The sequence below is a fragment of the Drosophila innubila genome, assembly GCF_004354385.1.
Source record: "Drosophila innubila isolate TH190305 chromosome 3L unlocalized genomic scaffold, UK_Dinn_1.0 0_D_3L, whole genome shotgun sequence".
NCBI classification, from domain to species: domain Eukaryota; kingdom Metazoa; phylum Arthropoda; class Insecta; order Diptera; family Drosophilidae; genus Drosophila; species Drosophila innubila.
The window spans coordinates 21,956,505-21,980,166 of record NW_022995376.1 but is presented as its reverse complement, the minus strand read 5'-3'; the positions used below and the strand labels follow the sequence as shown (position 1 = coordinate 21,980,166).

Here is a 23,662-nt window from a genome sequence, read left to right as displayed (position 1 = left end):
AGGATTAGAAGTAGAAGTTAAAGAAATCTTATTAATACTATGAGATCAACCTATTCTAATTAAAGCAAAATACTTATTGTAGTAAAAATTAGTAGTGTTGATTTAATAGTAGTAGTAAAGTTAGTAGTAGATAATGTAAAATTATTAGTGATTAGATTTCAGAATATTTTTTTTAACGTAATAAAAACAAATGTCAAGTAGTATTAATAACATAATATTTATTGCTATAATTATGACAAAATGCTATCTAACACATTCATTTTGGGAGAAATATGGATAGGAGAAGGGTTTCGGAATAGGGAACGGGGTGAGACCTGAACAATTGACTAAATCCGATAGATGAGAAATGCTTAAATTTCTAATAGCCAGCATAATGAAGTGGAAATTTCTGTGAAACGTTTCGTATACTCTAATACAATATATATCTATATATACTATATATAGTTTTATACCTAAGTGATAATGGGCTTACAAAAATATATATATATATAATTTATATGTATACTTATAAAGTGTGCTTATAAAATAGTTGTAATATGTATGTGATTGATCAGCGTTTCAATTAACATCATTGATTTGTAACTGATTCTATGCTATTTCCTCAATATTATCAATAGTATTGATAACGTTCAAGATGATCTTATGTCCATTTGGTGACTGTGGACTAGATTTGCATTCACAGCGTAGAGGGTGCAGATGTGCATCCTTTATAACAATTTAATAAATTCTTTGTACAGATTCAAGCTTAAGAACATGGAGAAGGCTTGTCGCTAGGATTTGTTAATGTTGTTGTTGCTATTGGTGTTGTTGTTATTGCTGCTATTGGAAATGTTATTGTTGTACAAATATGGTATCAAATTGGGTTCGATTTCCAGCTGCTGTCGCAGTATGGAGCTCATCACAAACTCCGTGGACACGATATGACACTTGGGATTGCCATGTCGGGTGAGATCCGCACACAGATGCATGTCCGTCGGACATGTGACAATGATATACGAGTCGGGCGCTTGAACATGTGCCTCAGCAACGGCTGCACCGCTGCGTCGTTTCAGCTCCACTTTACCACCAGATGATTCAATCATGCGTATGATTTCCTCCCGTGCCGGGAACACATCCGGCGTTACATAGAAACATTTGCCGACAAACAAAGTGGATCGTGTGGGAGCACAGAGCACGGTGTCCAAATCGAATTGTAGATTCTCATCAACAGGTATGTGCTGGATGCGATACTCATCCGGTGGCACAAATTTGCCCGCCTTGGCGCTATCCACAAGCCAGCTTGACTTAAGCACGTAGTCGACATGGCAACAGGCTTGGATCAACTTGCAAGTGCGACTCTCGCGCGTCATCACCAAATGCGTGGCATCCACGGGACTATCCACAACAATACCACCCAAGAGGCTGTCAACGATTAGAGAAATAAATATCATTTAATTTATTAACATAATTTAAGGCAAACTTACAGAACTGCCTTTTTGAGGGATTCCGCATCGGCGACCTGGGAGAAGATGACCTTGGGCGGCTTTGTCGTCTGCGGATACTCAATGCAGACTATTTGTTCCGGCAGCTGCTCCTGATAGACGCTCAATTTCTGACGCTTGAGCTTCTGCTCATTGGCATAGGGATCGCTGAGATGACGCTTGACGCGCTCGTGGGCTTCCTGTGTGAGATTTATAGGCGCCTTCCATGCAGCTAAAGGAAAATGAAATGTATTTATTTAATTATAGTTTAATAGAGATATGAAAAAATTAAAGAGGCAAGAGTTCGTGTAGGAAAATCACTCTATTATGGAGGATGAGTAGGATTTAGGCTTCGGATTATTTTCAACTTACTCAACAAATGTGCCACGAGATTGCACTCAATGCGGAAGGGCGCCACCAGATTGTACTGTTGATATTTTGGATTATCGTATTGGGTGAGTCCGCTCAGATTGCCAATGCAGATGTCGCTGAGCCAGAGAGCATTCACCATGTGTATGCCCCATTCTTTGGCTGCATTGAATTTATTTCCCTCCAATTGCTTGCAGATAATCACCGTATTCACCTTGGAAAGATATGAGGTGTAAATGGCGCCACATTCCTCGGCCATTTGTTGCAATCGCACCACTTCCTCACCCTCGAAGCCCTCCGAGGTGATAATGTACCGTTCCAATGGCTTACGATAGCCAAACTGACTGGGGAACGGCAAGTGCAGCGGTTGCCATGGTGGCATCAACTGACGCTTCAAGCAGATGTCACTTAACCAATATGCGGTCACACAACGCTTGGCATCGCGCAACGCTTGCATCACCATGCCATGTCGCTGAGTGCGACAGATGATGTGCGTCACACGCGGACAATAGACACGTTCAATGTCGCCGCCAAATTGACGTATCGTGTCCAGCCAAATGGGCAACTCATCGCTGTCCGTCTCATCGTATTCCACAATGAAGAAGGTGCAGCCAACGAGGAAAAGATCCGCTGGCAGCTTTAAGTTCGGATTGTGGCCATAAAACTGTGGGCGTGGCGGTATCGGTATGGGAGGTTGGCCAGGACGCGTCTGCATGTAGGCGTGTGGTGGACCAGCCACCTGGACAGGCATGCCCATCGACAATTGCTGTTGCTGTTGAACATTGGGCGGTGGTGCAACCACAATTTGTTGTTGCACCAAATGTTGTTGTGGTATCTGTTGTTGTGGCACGCCGACAACACGTCGCATTTGCTGGGATTGCAACATTTGCTGTTGTTGCTGCTGTTGTTGTTGTTGTTGTTGCTGCTGCTGCTGTTGTTGCAGCAATATGAGCTCTTGTTGTGTGCGAGGCGGTCCTGCCACGCCCACAGCTGCATTATGCTGTTGTCCCATCATGCGTAAGGCGCCAGCTGCAGATGGCGGCTCCACATGTTGCTGCGGTGCTGTTGGCAATTGCTGCTGCTGCTGTGCGGCAACCAATTGTTGTTGTTGCTGCTGCTGTTGCTGCAGCAACAATTGTTGTTGCTGTTGCGGTGTGGCACCCGTTACAACCACCTGTTGTACAATTTGCTGCTGTTGTTGTTGCTGCTGCTGCTGCTGTGCATCGCCCATAGCAATCAGTTGCTGCTGCTGCTGCGGCGTTGCCTGTGCTCCGTTGTTGCCCAAACGGTTGCTTAGCATATTGGCCAAAGCTGTTTTCGTTTTCAGGTTCATTTGCTGCGGCGTTTGTTGCTGTTGTTGTCCATCAGGAGCTGCAAATGTGGAATTGAGTTATTTACTGAATGCTCTCGAGAATTATGGCTGGATTACTTACCCACTGCAGACATGACCAATGTTTGTGTCATAATGTTGCTACCGTTTGGTCCGCCAACAACAACAGCAGTGCCTGGCGTGGTGGGCGTGCCTGGTGTGGGCGGCTGTTGCTGCTGCTGTTGTTGAGGTTGCTGCACAATTGTCTGCTGCTCGATTAGCTGACCATTTGGCCCAGTTATCAGTTGGACTGTCTGTTTTCCCAATTGCGACGGCACCGTTTGTTGTATGGGAATTTGTTGCACGCGCAGTTGTTGGCGTTGCAACAACATTTGCTGATTTGGATCATTGGGATTAAACGGTTGTTGTTGCTGCTGTTGTTGTTGCTGTGGCAGTTGTTGTGGTGAAGCGCCAGGCTGCTGTTGTTGCTGCTGTTGTTGGGTAATCGGACTGAGACCAGGCGCACCACCGGCACGAACAACCACTTGTCGGGTCCCCTGCTGTTGTAGCCAGACCATCTGCTCCTGCTGCGTGAGTCCAGCGGGCATTTGACTCTGCACAATGATGTGTGAGGTGCCTGGACCGGGCACAGTCACCGGACCAGGTGCTCGGGTGGCAACACTGGTGACACTGCCTGGCGCACCGGGACGCGGTTGATAGGTCACCTGTTGTCGTAGCATCACACGTGGTTTGCTCTGATTTAATTTTGTGATGTACTCGGCGCGTTTGTGTGCATCCAGCGACATAAAATGAGCATGTGTCTTCTCATCCAGATGGATAAGTTGTCGCTGTTGCTGCTGTTGTTGTTGCTGTGGCGGTGGCAACACAAGTTGCTGTTGCTGCGGCTGCTGTTGTTGTTGTGCTTGTGATTGCGGCGGTTGCTGTTGCTGTTGGGCGGGCCAAGGTGTTTGTGGCCGCAATGCGCGTGGTGCAAATTGTGGTGCCTGTTGTTGTTGCTGTTGTTGAGGTGTTGTTGGCGTACCCGGCAATGGCGACTGCATGCCCATGCTTGTGGTGGGCGTGCCGGGCGTTGTGGGGGGCAACTGATTAGTCACTGGACTCTGTGGCGACCAATGCGGTTGTTGTTGTTGCAGCTGTGTGTGATGCTGCGGCGATTGTTGTTGCAGCATTAGTTGTTGCTGCTGCTGTTGCGGTGATTGAGGTGGGGGCGTGCGCTGTGGCAGATGTTGTTGCTTAATTAGCACTTGTTGCATGATTTGTTGCGGTGGTTGTTGTTGCTGCTGCTGTTGCTGTGGCACGGCCTGCTGTTGTTGTATGAGTATTTGTTGCTGCTGTGGTGGTCCAACAAGTTGCTGTTGTTGTTGCTGCTGCTGTTGTTGCTTTTGTTGCAACAATTGCTGTTGCTGCAAGTATTGCAGGCGCTGTGGATCGCTGATGACTTGTTGGTTTATCACAATTTGTTGCTGCTGTTGAGGTGCCTGTTGTTGCTGCTGTTGCATTTGCAATCGTTGTTGTTGCGTGATCAGCTGCTGTTGCATTTGAGGCGGCGCCTGTTGCTGCTGCTGCTGTGGTGATTGCTGTTGTTGCTGTAGCATCATTTGATTCGGCGGCAATTGCTGTTGCTGCTGCTGTTGTTGTTGCTGTTGCAACATTTGACGCTGCTGCACGAGCTGCTGCTGTTGTTGTTGCTGCTGCTGTGATATATTGGTAGAGTTAACAATAAACACATTTTGATTTTGCTGATTTTGTGCCAGAATCTGTTGCTGCTGCTGCACGCTGAGCTGATTGAATTGCTGCTGACTTATGATGAACTTTTTGGTCTGCATTGTTTGCGGTTGCTGTTGTTGTTGGGGTTGCTGCTGCTGCAATGGCTAAACGTAAATTACAAATAATTAAAATTGTTTAAACGGCAATAAAGTATTTCACTTACGTGTTGTTGCGGTTGTTGTGCCAACACTTGCTGCTGCTGCGGTGGCTGTTGTTGCTGCTGTTGTTGATGTGCAAACTGTTGTCCCATGAGCTGCTGCTGTTGCTGCTGAGGCGGTTGTATTGTCTGCTGAATTATGCGCACCTGTCCGCCTGTGCCAAGTGCAATATTCTGTTGCTGTGTGAACTGTACTTGCTGCTGTTGTTGTTGTTGTTGTTGCTGCTGAAGTTGTTGAGGTGGCAGCTGTTGTGGCATTTGCTGCTGTGGTTGTTGCTGCTGTGGCTGTTGAGGTATAATTTGCTGTTGCTGCTGTTGCAACTGCAACATTTGTTGTTGCTTCTGTTGCTGTATGCTCATCATGTGACTCTGAATTATCTGTTGTCCCTGCGCTGTGGAAGTGTTGATGACGTGACGCTGTGTTATCACCTGTTGTTGTGGTTGCACCTGCTGTTGCTGCTGTCCAGGCACCAGTTGCTGCTGTATAGCTGCAGTCTGTTGTTGTTGTGGCTGCTGTTGCTGAAGCACCTGATTATTAAAATAAATCAAAATTAATATACAAATGTCAGTTTTTTTTTTGTTTATCGAACTTACTCTTTCCGGTTGTTGTTGTTGTTGTTGCTGTTGTTGTGTTGGCGTTGTCGGTTGCTGCTGTTGATGCAATGGCGACTGTCGCGGCGACGGCGTATGTTGTTGTGGTGGCATCTGTTGCTGCTGCTGCTGTTGTTGCTGCAGCTGTTGTTGCTTCAACTGTTGCTGGCGCATTATTAAAGAGTCCTGATTGCTGCTAAGTGTGGAACGACTAAGAACTTGAGCAACTTGCACAGGATCTGTAGGATCAATGGGCTGTACAAAGGATTGTTGTTGCTGTTGCTGTTGCGCTTGTTGCTGATGCTGAGCTGGTTGTTGTTGCTGCGGCTTGTTGGCCATTGGTGGCGTTTGCGATATCTGCGGCGATTGCGGCGCTGAAATATGCTGTGGACTTTGTTGTTGCTGTTGTGCCAGTTGCTGCTGTTGCTGCTGCAACTGCATGCGTTGCTGCTGATGCACTGGCTGCTGGAATGGCTGTTGTTGCGGCGACATCATAGCTGCAGTGGGCGGCTGTTGCTGCGGTGAGCCCATCATATGTTGCTGCTGCTGCTGGCGACTCTGTTGCAACTGTTGTTGTTGCTGGCGCAAATGTTGTGCGCTCTGCGGTGACGGCGGCGGTGGTGGCGTCATTTGTGGCGCTGGTGATTGCAATTGACGCGGCGATTGTGGCGGCAACATGTTGCTGCTGCCAGCCACATGTTGCTGCTGCAACGAAGGCGATGGTGTGCTGGGTGGCATTACCGGCGAACGATTTTGTACGAGGCGTGGCGATTGCTGTTGCTGCTGTGGTTGCTGCTGCTGTTGTTGCATTTGTAGTTGTAGCTGCTGTTGTTGCTGCAGCAATTGCTGTTGCTGCTGCTGTATCTGTCGATGCAGCGCCTGTTGCTGTGGTGTAAGACTCTGGCCATTTTGTATATGCTGTTGCAGTTGCATTTGCTGCTGTTGCAACATGTGTTGCTGTCGCATTATGTGCTGATGCAACATTTGTGGCGAAACAGGCACCTGTTGTTGCTGTGGCTGCTGCTGTGGCACTTGTTGTGGCTGTTGCTGCGGCACTTGTTGGGGCTGTTGCTGTGTCACTTGCTGTTGCTGCGGCATTTGTTGCTGTGGTGATTGTATGGGTTGTGGTGTTGTTGCTGGTTGTGGCATACGCGGTGTCTGTCTGCCACTTGGCATTGCAGGCTGCGGCATTGTGGGCGTGGTTGGCAGACGCGGTTGTTGTTGCTGCTGTTGTTGTTGTTGCAAAAGTAATTGTTGCTGCTGCTGTTGTTGTTGTTGCTGTTGTTGTTGCTGCTGCTGCTGATCCTGTTGCTGCATCAGTTGAATTTGCTGTTGTTGCTGCTGAGTATTTTTCATTTGTCGATGTTGCTGCAATATGTTTTTAATCTGTTGTTGCTGCTGTTGTTGTTGCTGCTGCTGTTGCAAATTGGCTGGTATAATTTTCTGTTGCTGTATAATGATTTGTTGTTGCTGCTGTGGTGGCGGCGGTGGTGGTGGTGCCTGTGGTGCACCTTGTTGCTGTACATGCTGTTGTTGCAATTGTTGTGGCTGTTGCATATTTCGCGGCCGCACAAAAACAACTTGTTGCTGCGCCGGTTGCGGCAATTGTTGTTGTTGCTGCTGCTGCTGCAGCTGTTGTTGTTGCTGCTGCTCGGCTGCCGCACGCTCTGCCGATGCCTGCAGATGAGATTTGATGCTGGCAATACTCTTGGCAGCGCTGTCGTCACCAAATCCAAGGATATCTGATAGTTGGGCAGGAGCTTGTGTCTGTTGTTGTTGTTGCGGTGTTTGTTGTGGCATTTGCTGTATTAACTGTTGTTGTTGTTGCTGCTGCTGCTGTTGTTGTGACATTTGCTGTTGTTGCTGCTGCAGATTCTGTTGTTGTTGTTGTTGTTGCTGCTGCTGTTGTTGCTGCTGCTGTTGTTGCTTTTGGGCGCGTTGCTTCTCTATGGGCTTCAGCAATCTGGGATGATACGGATCACAGGGCAAACAGCCTTTGCATTTGAGACAATCGGTAACCCAATCCGGGGTAACTATATTGATGGCATTCTTGGGCAGCGCCAGCGCTCTATTGTAGATACTGCCAGTGGCGGCACCGCATACCAGATGCGTATTTGTTGCCCCAAAACTGTGCGTCACGATGGCCCCATGGAAGGTTAACATGGCATAGAGGCGTCGGCGATCACTGGCCACCACATTGGTGATGGCAACCCGAATGCCGCGCAAGAAACGCTGCAGACTGGGATGAAAGGCACGCGTGGAGGCCATGCGTCCAAGTTTGGCGCTGTGCGAGATCCATTGTTCGCTCACAGGTATCACATTGTAGAGATCCAAGTTCATCGACAGCTCCTCCTCTGAATAATTGCTGGCACATATCAAATGTGTGATTTGATCCGAAAGATAAAGTTTCGATTGTGCGCCGCCGCTCTTAAGTAATCTTTCGCCCTAAAAAACAAAAACAAATAATCAACAACTATGCTTACTCTTCTTCTTTAAATGATTAAAACACACACACATATACACAAAGGGAGCATTAGAGATGAGCGATATATCCTAATTCCAATTTGTTGTTGTGTGACAGAGAAAGAGATAGCGATATTCGCTTTGATTGATAAGTATATTGCCCATCTCTAAGTGTTACACACAAACACACACACACATGCAAACACATGGCAAATTTGCCGGCAACATTTATGGCGCGCTTTTTTATTCATTTTATTTATGCGACACGTAACACCCTGTGTTGTCAAATAAATATATGTATGCTCGTAAGCAACAAATCAGTTGTGAGTAATTTTTTAAATGTTTGGCGTTTATTGCAAACTTATTAATTACATTAAATCTATGCCGCCCTGTTGCCAGTACAGCTGCACATCGCTTAGACACACACATATAAAGTACACGCGCGCACACAGACTCATACACTCACACTTGAACCCAACACACAATGCAAATACTACAGCCAGCGGGCACGTACAGCCCGTGGTCCATCGGGTAGATTTTTACTTTTTCATTTACCTCATCATCCAAGCTGCCGAGCACGAAATAGATCACATTTTCAAATAGCTTTTCACTGATTTTTAAATTTTCCATTATTTGGATTTCTTGACTAGCATGCGCTATTCTATTTGCTCAAATTTCACTTTTTTTTCTCTTCGTTTTTGTTGTTGCTGCTGCGGCTGCCGCGGACATGGACATGGAAATGCATGCACCTTCACTTTCACTGGGCTCCAATCGTACGCAATATTTGAAAATTCAAAACAAATGCAACGTATAACACAAAAAGCACTTGAATTGTTTAAATTCATCGAATTAAATACTAAATTTCTTGGATTTTCTTAGATTTTACGCGTCCTCCGTCCGCCTTTTGTATCGAATCGTTCGGACTCAGTTCTATTGAACTAATCCCGAAACTGAACGAGCGAACTAAATCCCTGATTGTAGGTCTTTTAGTTCAGTTCAATTTGCTGAATAAGTACACTCAGTCATTTTTCAGTCGTGCACTAGTTCAATATTCATTTGGCGCCATGTTGCTAAACTTCAATTAAGGCATTGCAAATTTTCAAATGCAATAAATTTTCAATAAATTAATATGATTTTTAAAAATTCAAATTAAATAAAGTTGACATTTTAATGAAGGTTTGAGGCTTTTCATCTCAAGGGGAGAGAAGTTACAAATTCTAAAAAAAATATTAAAAAATTCAGAAAATTCCCACAAAAATTCTGCAAAGATTAAAAAAATTCTAGCTTAAAAATTAAGAAATTTTTTAAAAGAGGTATAAAATTAAGGTAACCCACTTTTGGCATTTTTCCTAAAATGGTACTGTTGCCAGATTGAAAAATTTTTCAGGTTGACAGCCTTTGGGCCGAAACAGTGTTTCCACACCAGACCTGCCAAGTTTTCAGAGGGAACAATAGCTGTTTCTGGCTGGAAAGCATCTATATTTGTTATTGGAAAGCATCTATATCATCTATACCAAAAATATTAATAGCAAAAAAGCTGAAAATATATTTAAATTAGCCAGATTTCCAACAAACGGCAAATTTTAAATTTTTCTAGCAAACGAACTCTAAAAATAGCCAGAACTAGCTAAGTATTAGCTAAAATGGCAACAGTGGCGGGCAGCTTAAACTTTGAATTAAAATACCGGTAATTTTTTCTAATTTAAAAAGTTTAAATATATTGGTTTGTTGGTTTTTTTTTATACAAATACACATTGGCTTATACATATTAGCTTATTTTTCTTAATTTGTTTTCTAACACATTTAAGACAAAGATCTTGAAAGTGATTTTTACATGTGGTACTTTTTCTGTTTCGCTTAGTTTTACATATTTTATTTTTGTTGTTTTTTCCAAGTGTGGTTTTTTAGTGTAATTGGTTGTAAAACACCTACTTTGTGTAGAAACTCTCATGAAAAGCGTAGAAAATTTCAGTTTAGTTTTTTCTTTTTTTTTTTAATAAATTGTGTTTTGCGATTGCGTAATTAGGGATGTATTTTTTGTTGTTGTGTTGTTGTTTCCTGTTATTGTTGTGAATTGCCTGTTCATGTCGGGGCTGGGAGAGTGACAGCCGAAGCAGCTCCAGCAACTTGTTCGAATTTCTTGTCATGCACAACGGCGTTCTTCATCAGTATGAATCATGAGGCGTTATTTGCCTCGCCGTTACTCTCATGAAAGTTGGTACCATTCACAATGAAGGAGGTGCCCAGGCCATATAAATGACCAGAGTACTTGGCATGATCAATGTTGTCCTCAAAGAACATCTGTAAATAGGTCAAAAGTTATTAAATTTTATTATTTAACATGATAAGTCATATTATTATTATCAAATTGGCAAAGCAGCTGCTGTAAAATTCGTTGTTTGGGGGCAGTAATAAAAGTGTTGTTATTGTTTTTTTTTTTTTTGGTGAGTAAAGCATGCTGTTTAGGCAATTTTAATGAACGTGCAGAGTCGAGAAATGAGTCAACAACAACAACTACAACAAACACAAGCCATTGAATAAGACTGAAAGAGACATGGATAACTAGTTTTGTTAAATAAATTATAAATTACATACCATGTATCATTTTTTTTTGTGTTTTGTCTTTTGATTCAGTAGTATTATTTTGTAAATTATCTTCGTCTTATTTTTTTTTTTTTTCTTAAATTTGAGTTAACGGGTTAAACACTTGCTATACTCAACATTCACAATGCAATGGAAACTGCACGGAAGAATATTCCCATATCGCTTAAAATTACAAAAATAAAAATACTCTTCGGTATTAGATAAAATGTGTTAATCCACTAAAAAAAAGAAGAGAACTAATCGAGCTTAAAACTAAAATAAACTATACACTAGATTAATTCGAAAAATGCACTCGATATTAATGAAATAGGTTTTAAGAAATTAAGTTTATAAGTAAATTATAATATACATTAATATGGTTAATACCAATTAATGAAGACAACTAAGACAATAATGGTTTAGTCTAGTTAAGTTTGTTAAAGCAAATAATTAAGCATTCATTTAATAAGCATAAGGTGTAAAATGATAATGAGTATAATGATAATTTGAAGGCCCAAAAACCATATATAATGAAAGAAAAAATAGAATTGCAATTCATTTAATTTTCTATTCAAATTTGCCTTTTCAGCTTTGTTTTTTTTTTTTTTTTTTTCATTTTTTGGTACTTTTAAAGTTAACAAAAGACATGTTTTGACATGATTAAAGCAAAATCAACTAACTGAAAATATTAAAGATTTTTCAATGTAATTTTTGTGTGTATGTGTGCATGATTTTCCTTCATCATGATTAACAAAATGTGTGAGGGGTGGGTGGGTGAACTAGCCGATGAAAATGCTTGGCATGCGGCATAACAAACAAAATGCATATCGTATGTGTCCAGCGGCGTCTAAAAGCTAATTAGGATTATTATAAGTAAGTATAGTACATAAATGAAAAATGCAAATGCTATATGTACACAATGATATAGAATATGTGAGAATATACACATTAATCCTTAAATCTGATAAATGATAAGTAAATGTGCATAAATAGAGGAAGCCAATTAAATGTGACAACAAAAGCACAGCAACATCGTCAACAACTTTTTGTTGTATATATTCATTAAGAATTAAGCTCGGATTGATTGGCAGAATTTAAAGTGTTTCGTGTAGTTGTTGTTGTTGTTGTGCTTGCCACAACAGGATTTGTATAGACTGTTATGGTAAGATCTAATGTTTGGGAATGTGAAATTAACATTTGCGATGTCTCTGTGTTGTTGTTGTTTGTTGTTGTTGCTGTGCTGAGATTGCTGCCACTGCTGCTGCTGTTGTCGCTGTCGTCGAAGCTGCCACTGCTGGGCACGGGATGGCTACGCAAACAGACAGTGACAACCGACTTAAGATGCATGGCGTGCTCAAGCACATAGTTAAATAATGCGATTGGTTCTTCAATGTGATTGTGTAAACCAAATGTGTGTTGTACCTCACGCATTTTGAAGAACGCCATGCCCGTGAGCAGCGCATCGGAGCCGGCCTGATGCTGTGGTCCCACACGACGCAGCTCCAGCTGATCGGCCACCTCCTGAAGGCCGCCCTTTAGATTTTTGCACGATTTCATTAGATATTTGATATCAAAGATATTCGGAAAATATATGTGCAACAGTTCAAAAAAGTCACTCTCATCGGCGGGCAGATTCTGATCGGTGAGCAGCTTTAACAGATATCCAAAATCATAGCCAGAGTGAAAGCAAAGCCATTTAATGTTATCCATCAGCACAATGCCCGAGCTCATGAGCAGCTCGGCAAACTCAATTGGATCAATGCCGTCCTCCTCGTGCTTTTTAAACTGTATGCCAGAATTTTGTAGCAAATCTATCGAGTCCTGTGCGTACATATCCTCGCTGCAATCCCAAAAAAGATAATCATACGGATTCTCATCAATGACACCTTGCACTCACCTCAAATTGAATTTAAAATTGAACTGCCATGTGGAGTATCCCGGCGGCGTTTTGCCCTCATCATCCATAAATGTGAGTCCCAACTGTATGATCCTCAGCAAATCCACATTGCAGCGCAGTAGTTGATAATGATAATCGGCGGTTGATCGAAATTCACCAACAGGTCGCGCCACAACGCCCGGAAATTCCGTGTCCATGGCAACAAAATGATATTTTTGTACAACCTTTCGTATGGTGCGAAATTCCTCCTCCAGATTATGCTTCCACACGTCCCGTATGCCGCATTCCTCATTGCTGGGTATGTGCACCTGGCCATGCGCACCGCCACTGATGGCCGAGGGCATTGTCTGTGAAACGGGTCACCAAATAAATTACTAAACATTGAATAACAACTATAAAGTATTACAAGCTTAGATGTGTCTTGGTATCTTGGAGCCCAGCATGATACGAGTGAATATATTCAAAGTGTAGTCACAAGAGAAAATCATTGTTTATTTACTTTTCCAATTGAGCTCAATTAATCAATAAATAATTGATTTTGAACTAGATTAAACCTATTTTTTTGCAAGTATTTTCGTATTTTCTTTTTATAAACGATATTAGAAGAATATTTTCCAGATTTTGATCAAATATATTTTAAAGTAATACCTCTAAATTTAATAGGTTTTCAACGGGGCTCCATTTGTGTCTCGTGTGTTTATATACTTGTACATGGGAGATTAGCAACATAAAGAAATACGAAGTAGCAGGGCCAATTAGTTAAAATATTAGCCATAAATAAAGAAAGTTGATTTAATTTTTTTTAGGGGTGCGAATAGTTGATGAAAGTTTTTTTGTTTGCCAATTCTGCAGTTAAGAAGTGCTACAATTTTGTTTTCTGCCACTACATAAAGAAAAACAAATACACGTAAAAACATAATGGAATTTTATTTTTTTTTGGTTTGGATTGGTTTACTTTGAGATTGGAGATTAACGGGCGCTACTTACATCGTCGCCGGTCGTCGCCTGTTGCTGCCGTTGCAGAGCTGCTTCAGCCACCTTCTCACCAAAGCTAACCTTAAGCTATGTACAAGTTTATTTATTTTTGTTGATCTTTTTTATGATTTTATAATTTGATTTTTAACACTCTGATCTGCTCAGTGATCTGACTGCATTGCCTGTAAGAGAACGTTGAGTAACGTTGACTTCAAGGCTTCGAAAATACATAGATGTAATAATCAACAATCAGTTGAAGACATTGTAAAACGTTTAAGTATAGAAAGCAGAAAACGAAGAAAAAGCGTGGGAGGCCAACAATAAATTAGTAGAAATTTCTAAGAAATTAATTAAATATCTTTCTTATCTTTCTTTGTAAATTTACAAATTTCAATTTAAGTTATATTTTGATTTCTAATTTGGAAAACTTATTGACAAAGAATTATTATTAATCACAGTTTAATTTTAACAAATACAAAAACTTTACCATCAAACCTACGCTTGCTCTTATTTCAGGGTGAACGCAATTGAAACGGATAACTAACAAGTGTCATCATCAATACAGAAAATGTAACCAGTGTCATTACACCATAAAGAGTCAGGACTTGTGTGCATACAATACATATACAAGTATGTTACCTCTTTTGCAATATGGTTCGTAATGAAAGGGGTGTGGTCCGAGGCTAAGCGAATTCGAATTAATGGTAAACAAACTAATAACAGATAATAACAAATTAGGTCACAGCATGTTGCGGCACTAATTTTTGCCGCGCTTCGAAACTAAGTTCTGTTGAAAATTGCAACCGCTCTTTTTACACACACATTTGTACATTTACGTTTATGTCGCTGCGTGCGTGAGACTCAACACAGCCACACATGCACACACACATACATCCATATGCGATTTGTGTGCAGTTTCATGAAAATCGAAGGCCGTCTAATGAAAAGGAAGCTCTATTTGGCTGCCGTTGGTGGGGAAATAATGAAAATGCATATTGCGCATTGATTATGCGGCGATTGAAAACTTACCCATTTCATATTATGCTTGTTGTAGAAAAAAATGCTGTATTGGCTGCTGCTGCCGACTTAGATTCACTTTGGAGATTTCAGATTTCTGCTGCAGTTAGCGCTTATACTTTTTGGCTTTTATAATGGCAACACAACAAAGATGACCGGTGTTTGAGCTGTGCCTATGGCGTTAAATAAATTAATTGGCGTTAGTGTTGTTTATATTAAAGTGCCATTATGAAAAACATGAATCTGTGATGGTGTTAACAACGGCACAATAATTTTAGTGTTGCACAACGCGAAAACGATTGACAAAACCAGGGCTGCATAACAAGATGTGGCGCTCTTTTGGAATTTTGTATTATGTGTTTTAATGACTGTGTATTAAAATAAGCAAACAAAAATATGTGCATAATCAATGACTTACTAAGTTTATTTTTTTACATTATTGGTTATGTTTCTACATACTTTGTTCCAAATGTTAAAAGTTGATCTGAATTCAGACAGATGGCGCACACTGGGGCAGGCGGCCGATATGCGTGGCAAAAATCATTTTTTTGACGAAAGCGTTTGTAAAAAGTAATAAAGGCATTCGATAGAGAAATCTCCAGAGATTACAAATAAAAGATTTTTGAAATCAGGTAAAATTGTGGGCGTGACAGCCTCTCAAAGTTGACCCTTATTTCAGTGCGCGCAAATGTGACTTTTTCCTAAAATGCAAACTTTAAAACTGATTTGATGACAAGTTATATGACCGATCTTTATGTTTTGGTTTCATCTGAAAAGTACATTCATTTTAATTAAATGCCGTAGAATTTTGTTTCTTCACTTGTTGACCTTTCATTCCAGCGATGTTTAAAAAAAGCACTAAAATTAGGCTATTTTTTGACTTTGATGGAATAGAAAAAATTGACCCGAAGGACTCGATCCCACTACCACAGGAGTCTTCGTTAATCAATTCTCTAACGAAATAACCCTGGTCTTTCATGCGTCCAGCTGCGTCTGGGAGAGTTCTAGGACGAAAACTGATGCAACCTCGCAAAAAATGGTGATAGAAGAGGAAGAGCGCAGTGCAATTTCATACGTTTTCGCCATGCCAGGCATCATACAAGATTTATCAAAAAAAACAAAATTTTTTTTTTTAAATAAGCGTAATAAAACTTTTTTATATATTAAACAATGCTTTTAAAGAATAAAATAGATTGAAATTTATATTTCGAACAAAAATAAATAAATTTTTTTTTAATTTTACATGTAAAATATGCACTGAAAATATTTTTCAACTTTGACCGAAAGCCCTGAATCAACCAGTAGGCCTATTACGCAGTTAAAGCACTGATTTTAAAGCTTATGAAGTTTTCTATCAAATGCTTTTTAAATTTTGAAAATATCTTCACTGGTTCAAAAGATATGATTTTTGCAACGCAAAATGAGGATCTGCCCCACTGTGTGGCGCTTCTGAAAGCGGTCGGACACAGTGCTGCCAGCTTTACGATGACAAAAAAACAGTTTCTGGCAGAAAAAAAAGAACTCTTTTCAAAATTTTTTAATAATTCCTGTCAAGTTTTGTACTGGTTAAAACTAATAAAAGTTCCTAGCATTCATAAAAATTTATTTTATATAATTTCGAATTACAAATTTAATTGTTAATTTTTGCCAAATTGTTGTTGAAAAAGTAAATTAAATTTAAATGACTCGCATTTGCAGATTGTAATACTGTTAAGTGAGAATCAAATTTCTAAGAAGGAGTAAAGTGTGTTGTCGAAAATGTGACACAGAGAGCGCTGCGTAGCTGAATTTAAATTTTAGGCAATGCAAATTGCAAAATGAAAAAACTTTGCAATGAATTAATAATCCCACAAAAAAAACCTCTACACGAGGTAAAAGTCTAGTGACGAAAGCAATTTCTAGCCCCAAAATTTCTGATATCCAATTTTGTGACGAACAAAATTCAGTTTAATCTAAAAATTTTAAATAAAAATATAAATTAATAAAAAAAAAGCGAAAATAGGCATTCGGCACTGCGCAAAACGTAATTTTTATGTACAAAGAAGCTCACCCTTTTTGCTCACAGTGCACAATCTGATCGGACAGTCGGCGCAAATTTTCCAACATAGCTGTATATATAGTTAGTCGCCTTTCGCACCCTTCGTGCTGCTTTCGTCACTAACGCGAACTGCCGTCCGCAGTGATTTGAAGAAAGTTAAAAAATTTAAAATTAGATCAAATAAAGGGGAAAAAAGTTACATTTAGTTATAAATTTTTTTTAAAAAATCGACAAAGTTCTAACAAAAGTTTTGCAAAAAATCAAAAAATTCTAGCTTTAAAATTAATAAATTGTCTTCATCGTTCCCAAAGTGGTGCATGCTGCCAGAGCGGAAAAATTTGCAGGGTGGCAGCCTTTTCGGCCAAAAAAGTATTTCCACATCAGTGCTGTTAACTTTTTAGAGAAAAATAGCGGTGTCCAGCCGAAAAGCATCCAAATTAGTTTTTGTCGCACTATTGCACTGTTTTAGGAATAATATTGATAGCAAAAGACAGCTGAAAATATATTTAAAATAGCCAGATTTCCGGCTAACAGAAATTATCAAATTTTTCAGCAAACGAATTTTAAAAATTGACAGGACTAGCTATAAAATAGCCAAGTTGGCAACAGTGGTTGTAAATGCAACGATTAACTCGCAGCTGTTGAAGTGCGTATGCGTGGTATGCAAATCAAAATAATTTGCTGTTAATAATGTGTTGTTTTATTTAATGTAATTGAGATTCATATTTGATTCCATGAGCGTTTCAATTAAGATATAGTGATAGCAATTCAAAATATTTATTAATATACTATGAGATATATTAAAGTATAATTAAAAATTTTCTCCGTGAGCAGCGTACTGTTCCTGAGAGAAATCCGTGGAATTCCGAAATCGGTGCGTGCACTTTGCCGGCAATTTGTATAACATTTTTTTTGTTTACAAACAACTAATAGGTGAAAAAGCATATTATATACATTGTAAATAACTTTTAAGTCAATTGCTTAGTTGTTTTTGTTTAATAATATTGTGATTGTTACTTTGCCAGCGTCAGCAGCTGTACTGTGAATTATTTCTTCAGCTCGGATTTGACCTATTTATATTCTTTTTAACTATGTACATACATGTGTTGTAGGTGCTTTTTGTGGTGTATATATATATTAGGTGCTATTGGGCTTGTACACACAGACACACATCCAATTGAGACACATTGATTTGTTATTGTTATTTGTTGTGGTTGTGCGCGCTAACCAAAACTAGTTTTCTCTTATCTTGCCAATTTCAGGCAATCAATTGGCCATTGACATGAAGAGTGAGAGCTTTAACTCCAAAAAGGCGGGCATTCCATAGAGTTGTTATACAAACAAACTAATTTACATAAATACTTGGTTCAATTGTCTTCTTCAGTCATTGATCAGCTTCTAATACCCTGTAATATAGTATCCTTAACCTATGATATCGTTCATGCTAACCGTTAGAAAAGTGAATGGACTATTTTTCCGCGCTTTCTCATTTATTATTTCTAAAAATATACTTATCTGGGAACTGTACAGGAAACAAGAGTAAATGAATATTTTTAATCATTAAAAAATTGATATAAAACTCCGAAAACTCCAGTAACATACATAGTAGTGGAAACTTAAACTTTATTTTAAATGAAAGATATTTCAATCCAGCTTACCATAGATCTGATCAATCAGAAATAGAACTGTTTTTTTTTAGTTTCATAAGTAAAGTATAATATTTATTATGCCCAATACGGTTTTCCTAAATCTAATGAAATCCAGACTACCTTGTTTATTTTAAAAATATAATATCCTTTTTTTATGGTAAAAATTCAAAATATTTTAGTTTTGATAACATATCGCTCATTAAATAGAAGAGTGACATATCTCAAAAAATTGCATTTCGAGATAAACGCATTTAAAGTTTTCACTTGACGTATGTCTGCATGCAAAGCGGTCATACATAAACTATTCTCACGCTGTGTCTATTAAAGCTAGGATTATAAAATTTGTACACAATATAGATTATTACATAACAAAGATTTCTGCATCATTAATTCGTGTTTTTTGACTTATGTCACTCTTCTAATTAATGAGAGATATGTAGTTCAATTGTAATGCACAGAAAGAGTATTTGCAATAGTCATGGTAACTTTGATAATGATTCGCTTCTTGCAATTGAAGTAACTAACACACATTTAGTTTGTATATTGGAAATTGAATGCACGCAATTTGATCACGTTTTGTGTCACTCTCTTATTGAGCTAATTGATTCGATCGTGTGATTGTCACAACTTCGGCACGCGATCGATGATCGCATTGGAATTCTCTCAGTCTTTGGTCAGCTCTTGACGTGTTCTGATCGAGGTGAAGGTGAAGCGCGACATTTTAGATACATTTTTATGATATTCTGTTATTTCAAATATTCTAAAGTTGCTCAACGTGTTTATGTCGCAAAAGTAAATAAATAATTGGTAACACTAACAAAGACATTTGTGCAAACATTTAATTGGTCGTATTTTTCTTAAGCTTTGTTTGAAATTAGAAGGTTAAAATCTTCAGATAATTTTTATAATTTCTTGTAATAAGTCAGCAAAGTAATTTACTTATCAAAGCGATAGCTTAGTGTAATCGGAATATAAACTAGTTAAAATTTAAAATGATTTATAAATCGAGTTCTTAAATAAATTTTAGAACTTTATATTAATAGCTAATTTAACCATAAAATATTTTAAAAACATGTTTTTTTTGGTACATTTCTCCAGATTTTTAACAATCTGCATACATATTAATCTTGAAACCGGAATATTTCTAATATCACACAACACTCGTTTTCTGAAACGGAAATTTTTGAGTTGTTGTTGTTTTGTGTTGTTTTTTTTATTTGTTTATAAACATACTTAAAATGATATTGAATAGTGAAATATTTATTGAATCTTGGTCAAGTTAAGCAGATAATTGGTATTGTAATCAGGCCGTGTTCCAAGATGCACTTTTGCAACAATGGATTTTGTTTGGTTGTTTTTTACTTGTTTTTTTTGTAATATTTGTTATTAATATTAATTAATCATATTATGATGAAAAATAAGAATATATTTAGACTGCTATATTACATACATCCTAACAAGAAAACCGACTAAAATGCAGATCATTTTTTTTAGGGAACATTGACTTGATCAGTTTCTAATATAATTGATTTTCTATAGAGAAATTTAAAGAAAAACAAATTAAAATATAGTTGACTAGCTTGGAATTCCATTGATTATGTTAGTAATTTGATTCCTGTAGGGGAAATCGAGTTAATCAGTTTATAATCATATAGATATACATATATTATAGATTATCCTTTAAAAACGATTTCTTTGTAATACATTAACTGAAAATAGAGTTAAACATTTTTGTAATATTTAATTAATCTTGAATAAATTGTACTCTTGTCTTATAGCAGGTACCGCGATATGCCTCTAAAGAACTTGAGTGTTCTGCTGCCGGGACTGAAGTGGCTGCACGGCTATACGGCTCAGGATGCGGTGGCTGATCTGATAGCTGGCATAACGGTGGGTCTAACGGTGCTGCCACAGGGATTGGCTTATGCCACACTGGCGGGATTGGAGCCACAGTATGGTCTGTACTCATCTTTTGTGGGTGGCATTGTCTATGCAATGTTGGGCAGCTGTCGGCAGGTGACGATTGGACCAACCGCGTTGTTGGCGTTGATGACAAGCCGGCATACAGGATTTGGTTTGGACTCGGGTCCGGCTTATGGTATACTACTGTGCCTAATCTCCGGCGTTGTGGAGCTAGCTATGGCTGTGCTGAAACTAGGCGCTCTGGTAGATCTCATATCGTTGCCAGTAACCGTGGGATTTACATCTGCCACGGCTGTTATAATTGGCACCTCGCAGTTGAAGGGTTTGCTCGGTCTGAAAGGCGGCTCTGGCTCTGCCTTCATCAACACCATGAGCTCCGTTTTTGGGAATCTGCATCAAGTGCGTCGCGGCGATTTAACCCTTGGACTGGTATCCATTAGTGTGCTCCTGTTGTTGCGGGTGAGTATTAGTCAACTACAGGAAGTGCATCTATACAAATCCTTGTCTTTTTACAGAAACTGAAGACTGTAAACGTGACAAATCGCGTGAAGAATTTACGTGCTCAACAGTTGCTCAGTGGCAGCATTTGGGTTGTATCCACCGGACGCAATGCTCTTGTGGTGCTCGGATCCAGCGTCTTGGCGTACAGCCAGTGCAAGAGTCTGGACAGCTGTCCCTTTATTCTAACCGGCAAAGTGAAGAGTGGTTTACCAAACCTGGCGCTCCCCAAGTTCGAGACAACAATTCTGGGCAAGAACGACACTCATGTGCCACAGAATTTTGAACAAATGGCAAGTGTTGAATATATTAAAGCTACGAATCAACAATTTTAACATTGTTTATGCCTCTACAGCTTTCGGAACTGGGACCTTCGATGCTGATTCTGCCTATCATTGCCGTGCTCGGTAATGTGGCCATATCGAAGGCTTTCGGTGGCGTCGGCTTAAGTCCCACACGCGAGCTGGTGGCACTATCGTTGAGCAATATTTGTGGCGCCTTTTGCAGCTCCATGCCAGTGACCGGTTCCTTCTCCCGCAGCGCTGTCAATCATGCCAGTGGCGTGCGTACTCCAATTGGTGGCTGTTATACTAGCATCTTGGTGCTCCTCGCCTTGAGTCTGCTGGCACCATACTTTCAGTACATTCCAAAGGCGGCGCTCAGTGCTGTCATCATTTCAGCAGTGATATTTATGATTGAGTTTGAAGTCATACGTCCATTGTGGCGTTGCAGCCGTCGTGAGCTGTTGCCGGGTGCCATCACCTTCGTCATGAGTCTTGCCGTTGGCGTTGAGATTGGCCTGCTGCTGGGCGTTGGCGCCGATGTCGCCTTCCTTGTCTACCGTGCCGCGCGTCCCATACTGAGCGTATCCAAGGTTCAGACCATAAACGGAATGAGCTATATTCTAATACGACCCAAGCATAGTTCACTCTACTTTCCGGCTATTGAATGGGTACGCTCGGGCATCTCCAAAGCGCTCTCCACTCACGGAACAGCCCCCGTTGTCCTGGACTGTTCCCATGTGCATGGTAAGTGCATTTAACTTATATTAGTATATGTTGTAATCACTTGTATCCCTTGCAGATTTTGATTTTACAGCAGCCCGTGGCATGGGATCGTTGCACAAGGAGCTGGCCAAGGCGAATGTGCCCTTGTTTTTAATGAGTGCTCACAAGGATATCAGTGTTATACTTAAAGAGTCTACGAATATTGATTTTCCAACGATAGATTGCCCTAATGATTTGGAGTGCTTGTTGGAACAAAGTGAGAATTTACTCCACCCAGCTTTTCCTTTCCTATTCCCCTTAAGTTCAATCATCCATTTAATCCTCTATGAAATATTTATTTCATTTTTAATGTTACATATTTTGCTGCCTTTCTTTCTTCTATTCACTCCTTTCCATTATCTTATATTACTTCAACATTAATTTTAACTTTTCTACTATTTATATTATAATACATAATATGTATATTACTTACTTTATACATAGATTATAGTTTTAAATTACCTGTATTTCGCTTTCATTTCATTTTAATTTATTATATTTTTAATAGATTATTAAATCTGAGGTCTACATGTTTTCTCTAAGTCAATTCCTTTCATCTTGTCAATCAATATCTTAACTAAATTAATATTTACATTTAATGTATATATTATCCTTTTAATTCTCACCTTAATTCTGTTGATTAATTTTTATTTTTCGATACTCTTCTTTAATTTGTTTTCAATCTCATTTCCCTCATCTCAGACTTTCTTTTGCTTAAGCTAAATCTAAATCATTGGATTAATTCTGTACTTCTGTCTATACTATTTCAGCTACCGACTACGAGCTGCACTTGCAGGTGACGGCACCATTGGTAGAGTCCAAAATGCTACAAAACGTTGAGGCAAATGCAACAGAACTGTCCAAACTGGCCACGAACAGCGCGTAATTAGCAGGGTACTTAAAAAAGAAATTCTAGACTAGCAAATGGCACACATATACTTTTAATTGTATTTAATCTTTTAAGCTATGCTTAAGTTATTGTAATTACTTTCTATATTTCTGCCAAATTAATCAAATTCATTCCTATTTATTTAATTACTTTCCCTAAGTTATATAGATATGTTAACTGTGTTATTTCTCTTACCCATGTCATTGAATTCCATTGCTATAATCAAGGCTGCAAACCACCAAAATTAGGTTCAGTTCGCAAACCGGTTTATATACCTCCTAAACCCAAGGTTGGGCTCGAACCCTGGTTCAATTATGAGATAAATTAAATAATTTAAGATGACCTATTATTTTATGTTTTTTTTATGTTATAATATAATTAAAGTGATTGAATTCACTTCACTTCTCGATTAGCACTAAATTCCAAGAAAATTTTCGATTGAAGATCATTTAGTTCTGCAAATTAACTACGATGAACAAACTCCAGTGAGTGGTCGATGTTTTCATGGAAATCGATTCAATCAACTTGATATATCGCCGCTTTCACGAAAATCGAGTTGTCGATATTTCGATGTATGCTTACATCACTAATAAAAAGAATGTAATTATTTTTTTTTTGAAGCGAACCTTTTATCAAAGAAATGGTTTCGGTTATGAATGTTCAAATGTTCGGTTCATGAACCGGCTCGGATTGTTAAAAACACGAACCGAACCGGTTCAGCGAGGTTCGGTTCAGAACCGGCTTTGCAGCCATGGTTATAGCCTGTATTTATTAGTCAACTGTATAAAACGTCAAATTGATTTTTTTCAATTAATTAAATTAGAACTGACTTTATTACTTTATTCCTTTCATCAAATTGTATTAATTCCAACTATTTATCAATTAATAATTTTATTCCTATTCATACCCGCTACGATATTACTTTTCACTCGAATGACTTAAGTCTGATTGTATATAGTAGTTAAGTTTTATATGTTCACTTTGAAGTTGAAATAAAATCGAATTAAAAA

At 39.2% G+C, this 23,662-nt stretch overlaps 3 protein-coding genes across 7 annotated transcripts; 1 reads left to right on the top strand and 2 right to left on the bottom strand.

Moving 5' to 3' along the window:
• Positions 1 to 198: 198 nt before the first annotated feature.
• Positions 199 to 9,087, bottom strand: LOC117786277 (PAX-interacting protein 1). The gene is made up of 7 exons (XM_034624449.1): positions 8,693 to 9,087; positions 7,334 to 8,119; positions 5,090 to 7,291; positions 3,263 to 5,030; positions 1,833 to 3,200; positions 1,464 to 1,692; positions 199 to 1,401 (listed from the first exon to the last, which is right to left on the bottom strand). The coding sequence occupies exons 1-7, from the start codon at positions 8,765 to 8,767 to the stop codon at positions 771 to 773; spliced, it is 7,059 nt and encodes a 2,352-aa protein (XP_034480340.1). The 5' UTR covers positions 8,768 to 9,087; the 3' UTR covers positions 199 to 770.
• A 770-nt stretch (positions 9,088 to 9,857) lies between these two features.
• LOC117786276 (CCR4-NOT transcription complex subunit 7) lies at positions 9,858 to 14,894 on the bottom strand. 4 transcript variants are annotated; one of them, XM_034624445.1, is made up of 5 exons: positions 14,622 to 14,890; positions 13,605 to 13,679; positions 12,618 to 12,964; positions 12,143 to 12,560; positions 9,858 to 10,438 (listed from the first exon to the last, which is right to left on the bottom strand). In XM_034624445.1, exons 1-5 carry the CDS (start codon positions 14,628 to 14,630, stop codon positions 10,313 to 10,315), a joined length of 975 nt encoding a protein of 324 aa, XP_034480336.1. In that variant the 5' UTR covers positions 14,631 to 14,890; the 3' UTR covers positions 9,858 to 10,312. The 4 variants fall into 4 exon arrangements, with proteins under 4 accessions (XP_034480336.1, XP_034480339.1, XP_034480338.1 ...); XM_034624448.1 differs by having other exon boundaries at positions 13,605 to 13,774; positions 14,622 to 14,889; XM_034624446.1 differs by lacking the exon at positions 9,858 to 10,438 and adding an exon at positions 10,803 to 10,903 and having other exon boundaries at positions 14,622 to 14,894.
• A 2,570-nt stretch (positions 14,895 to 17,464) lies between these two features.
• On the top strand, positions 17,465 to 23,659 carry LOC117787423 (sodium-independent sulfate anion transporter). Of its 2 annotated transcripts, none has more exons than XM_034625943.1 (6): positions 17,465 to 17,580; positions 20,075 to 20,678; positions 20,735 to 21,010; positions 21,073 to 21,745; positions 21,801 to 21,980; positions 22,534 to 23,659. In XM_034625943.1, the coding sequence occupies exons 2-6, from the start codon at positions 20,088 to 20,090 to the stop codon at positions 22,647 to 22,649; spliced, it is 1,836 nt and encodes a 611-aa protein (XP_034481834.1). In that variant the 5' UTR covers positions 17,465 to 17,580; positions 20,075 to 20,087; the 3' UTR covers positions 22,650 to 23,659. The 2 variants fall into 2 exon arrangements, with proteins under 2 accessions (XP_034481834.1, XP_034481835.1); XM_034625944.1 differs by having other exon boundaries at positions 17,513 to 17,521.
• The last annotated feature ends 3 nt before the right edge of the window (positions 23,660 to 23,662 follow it).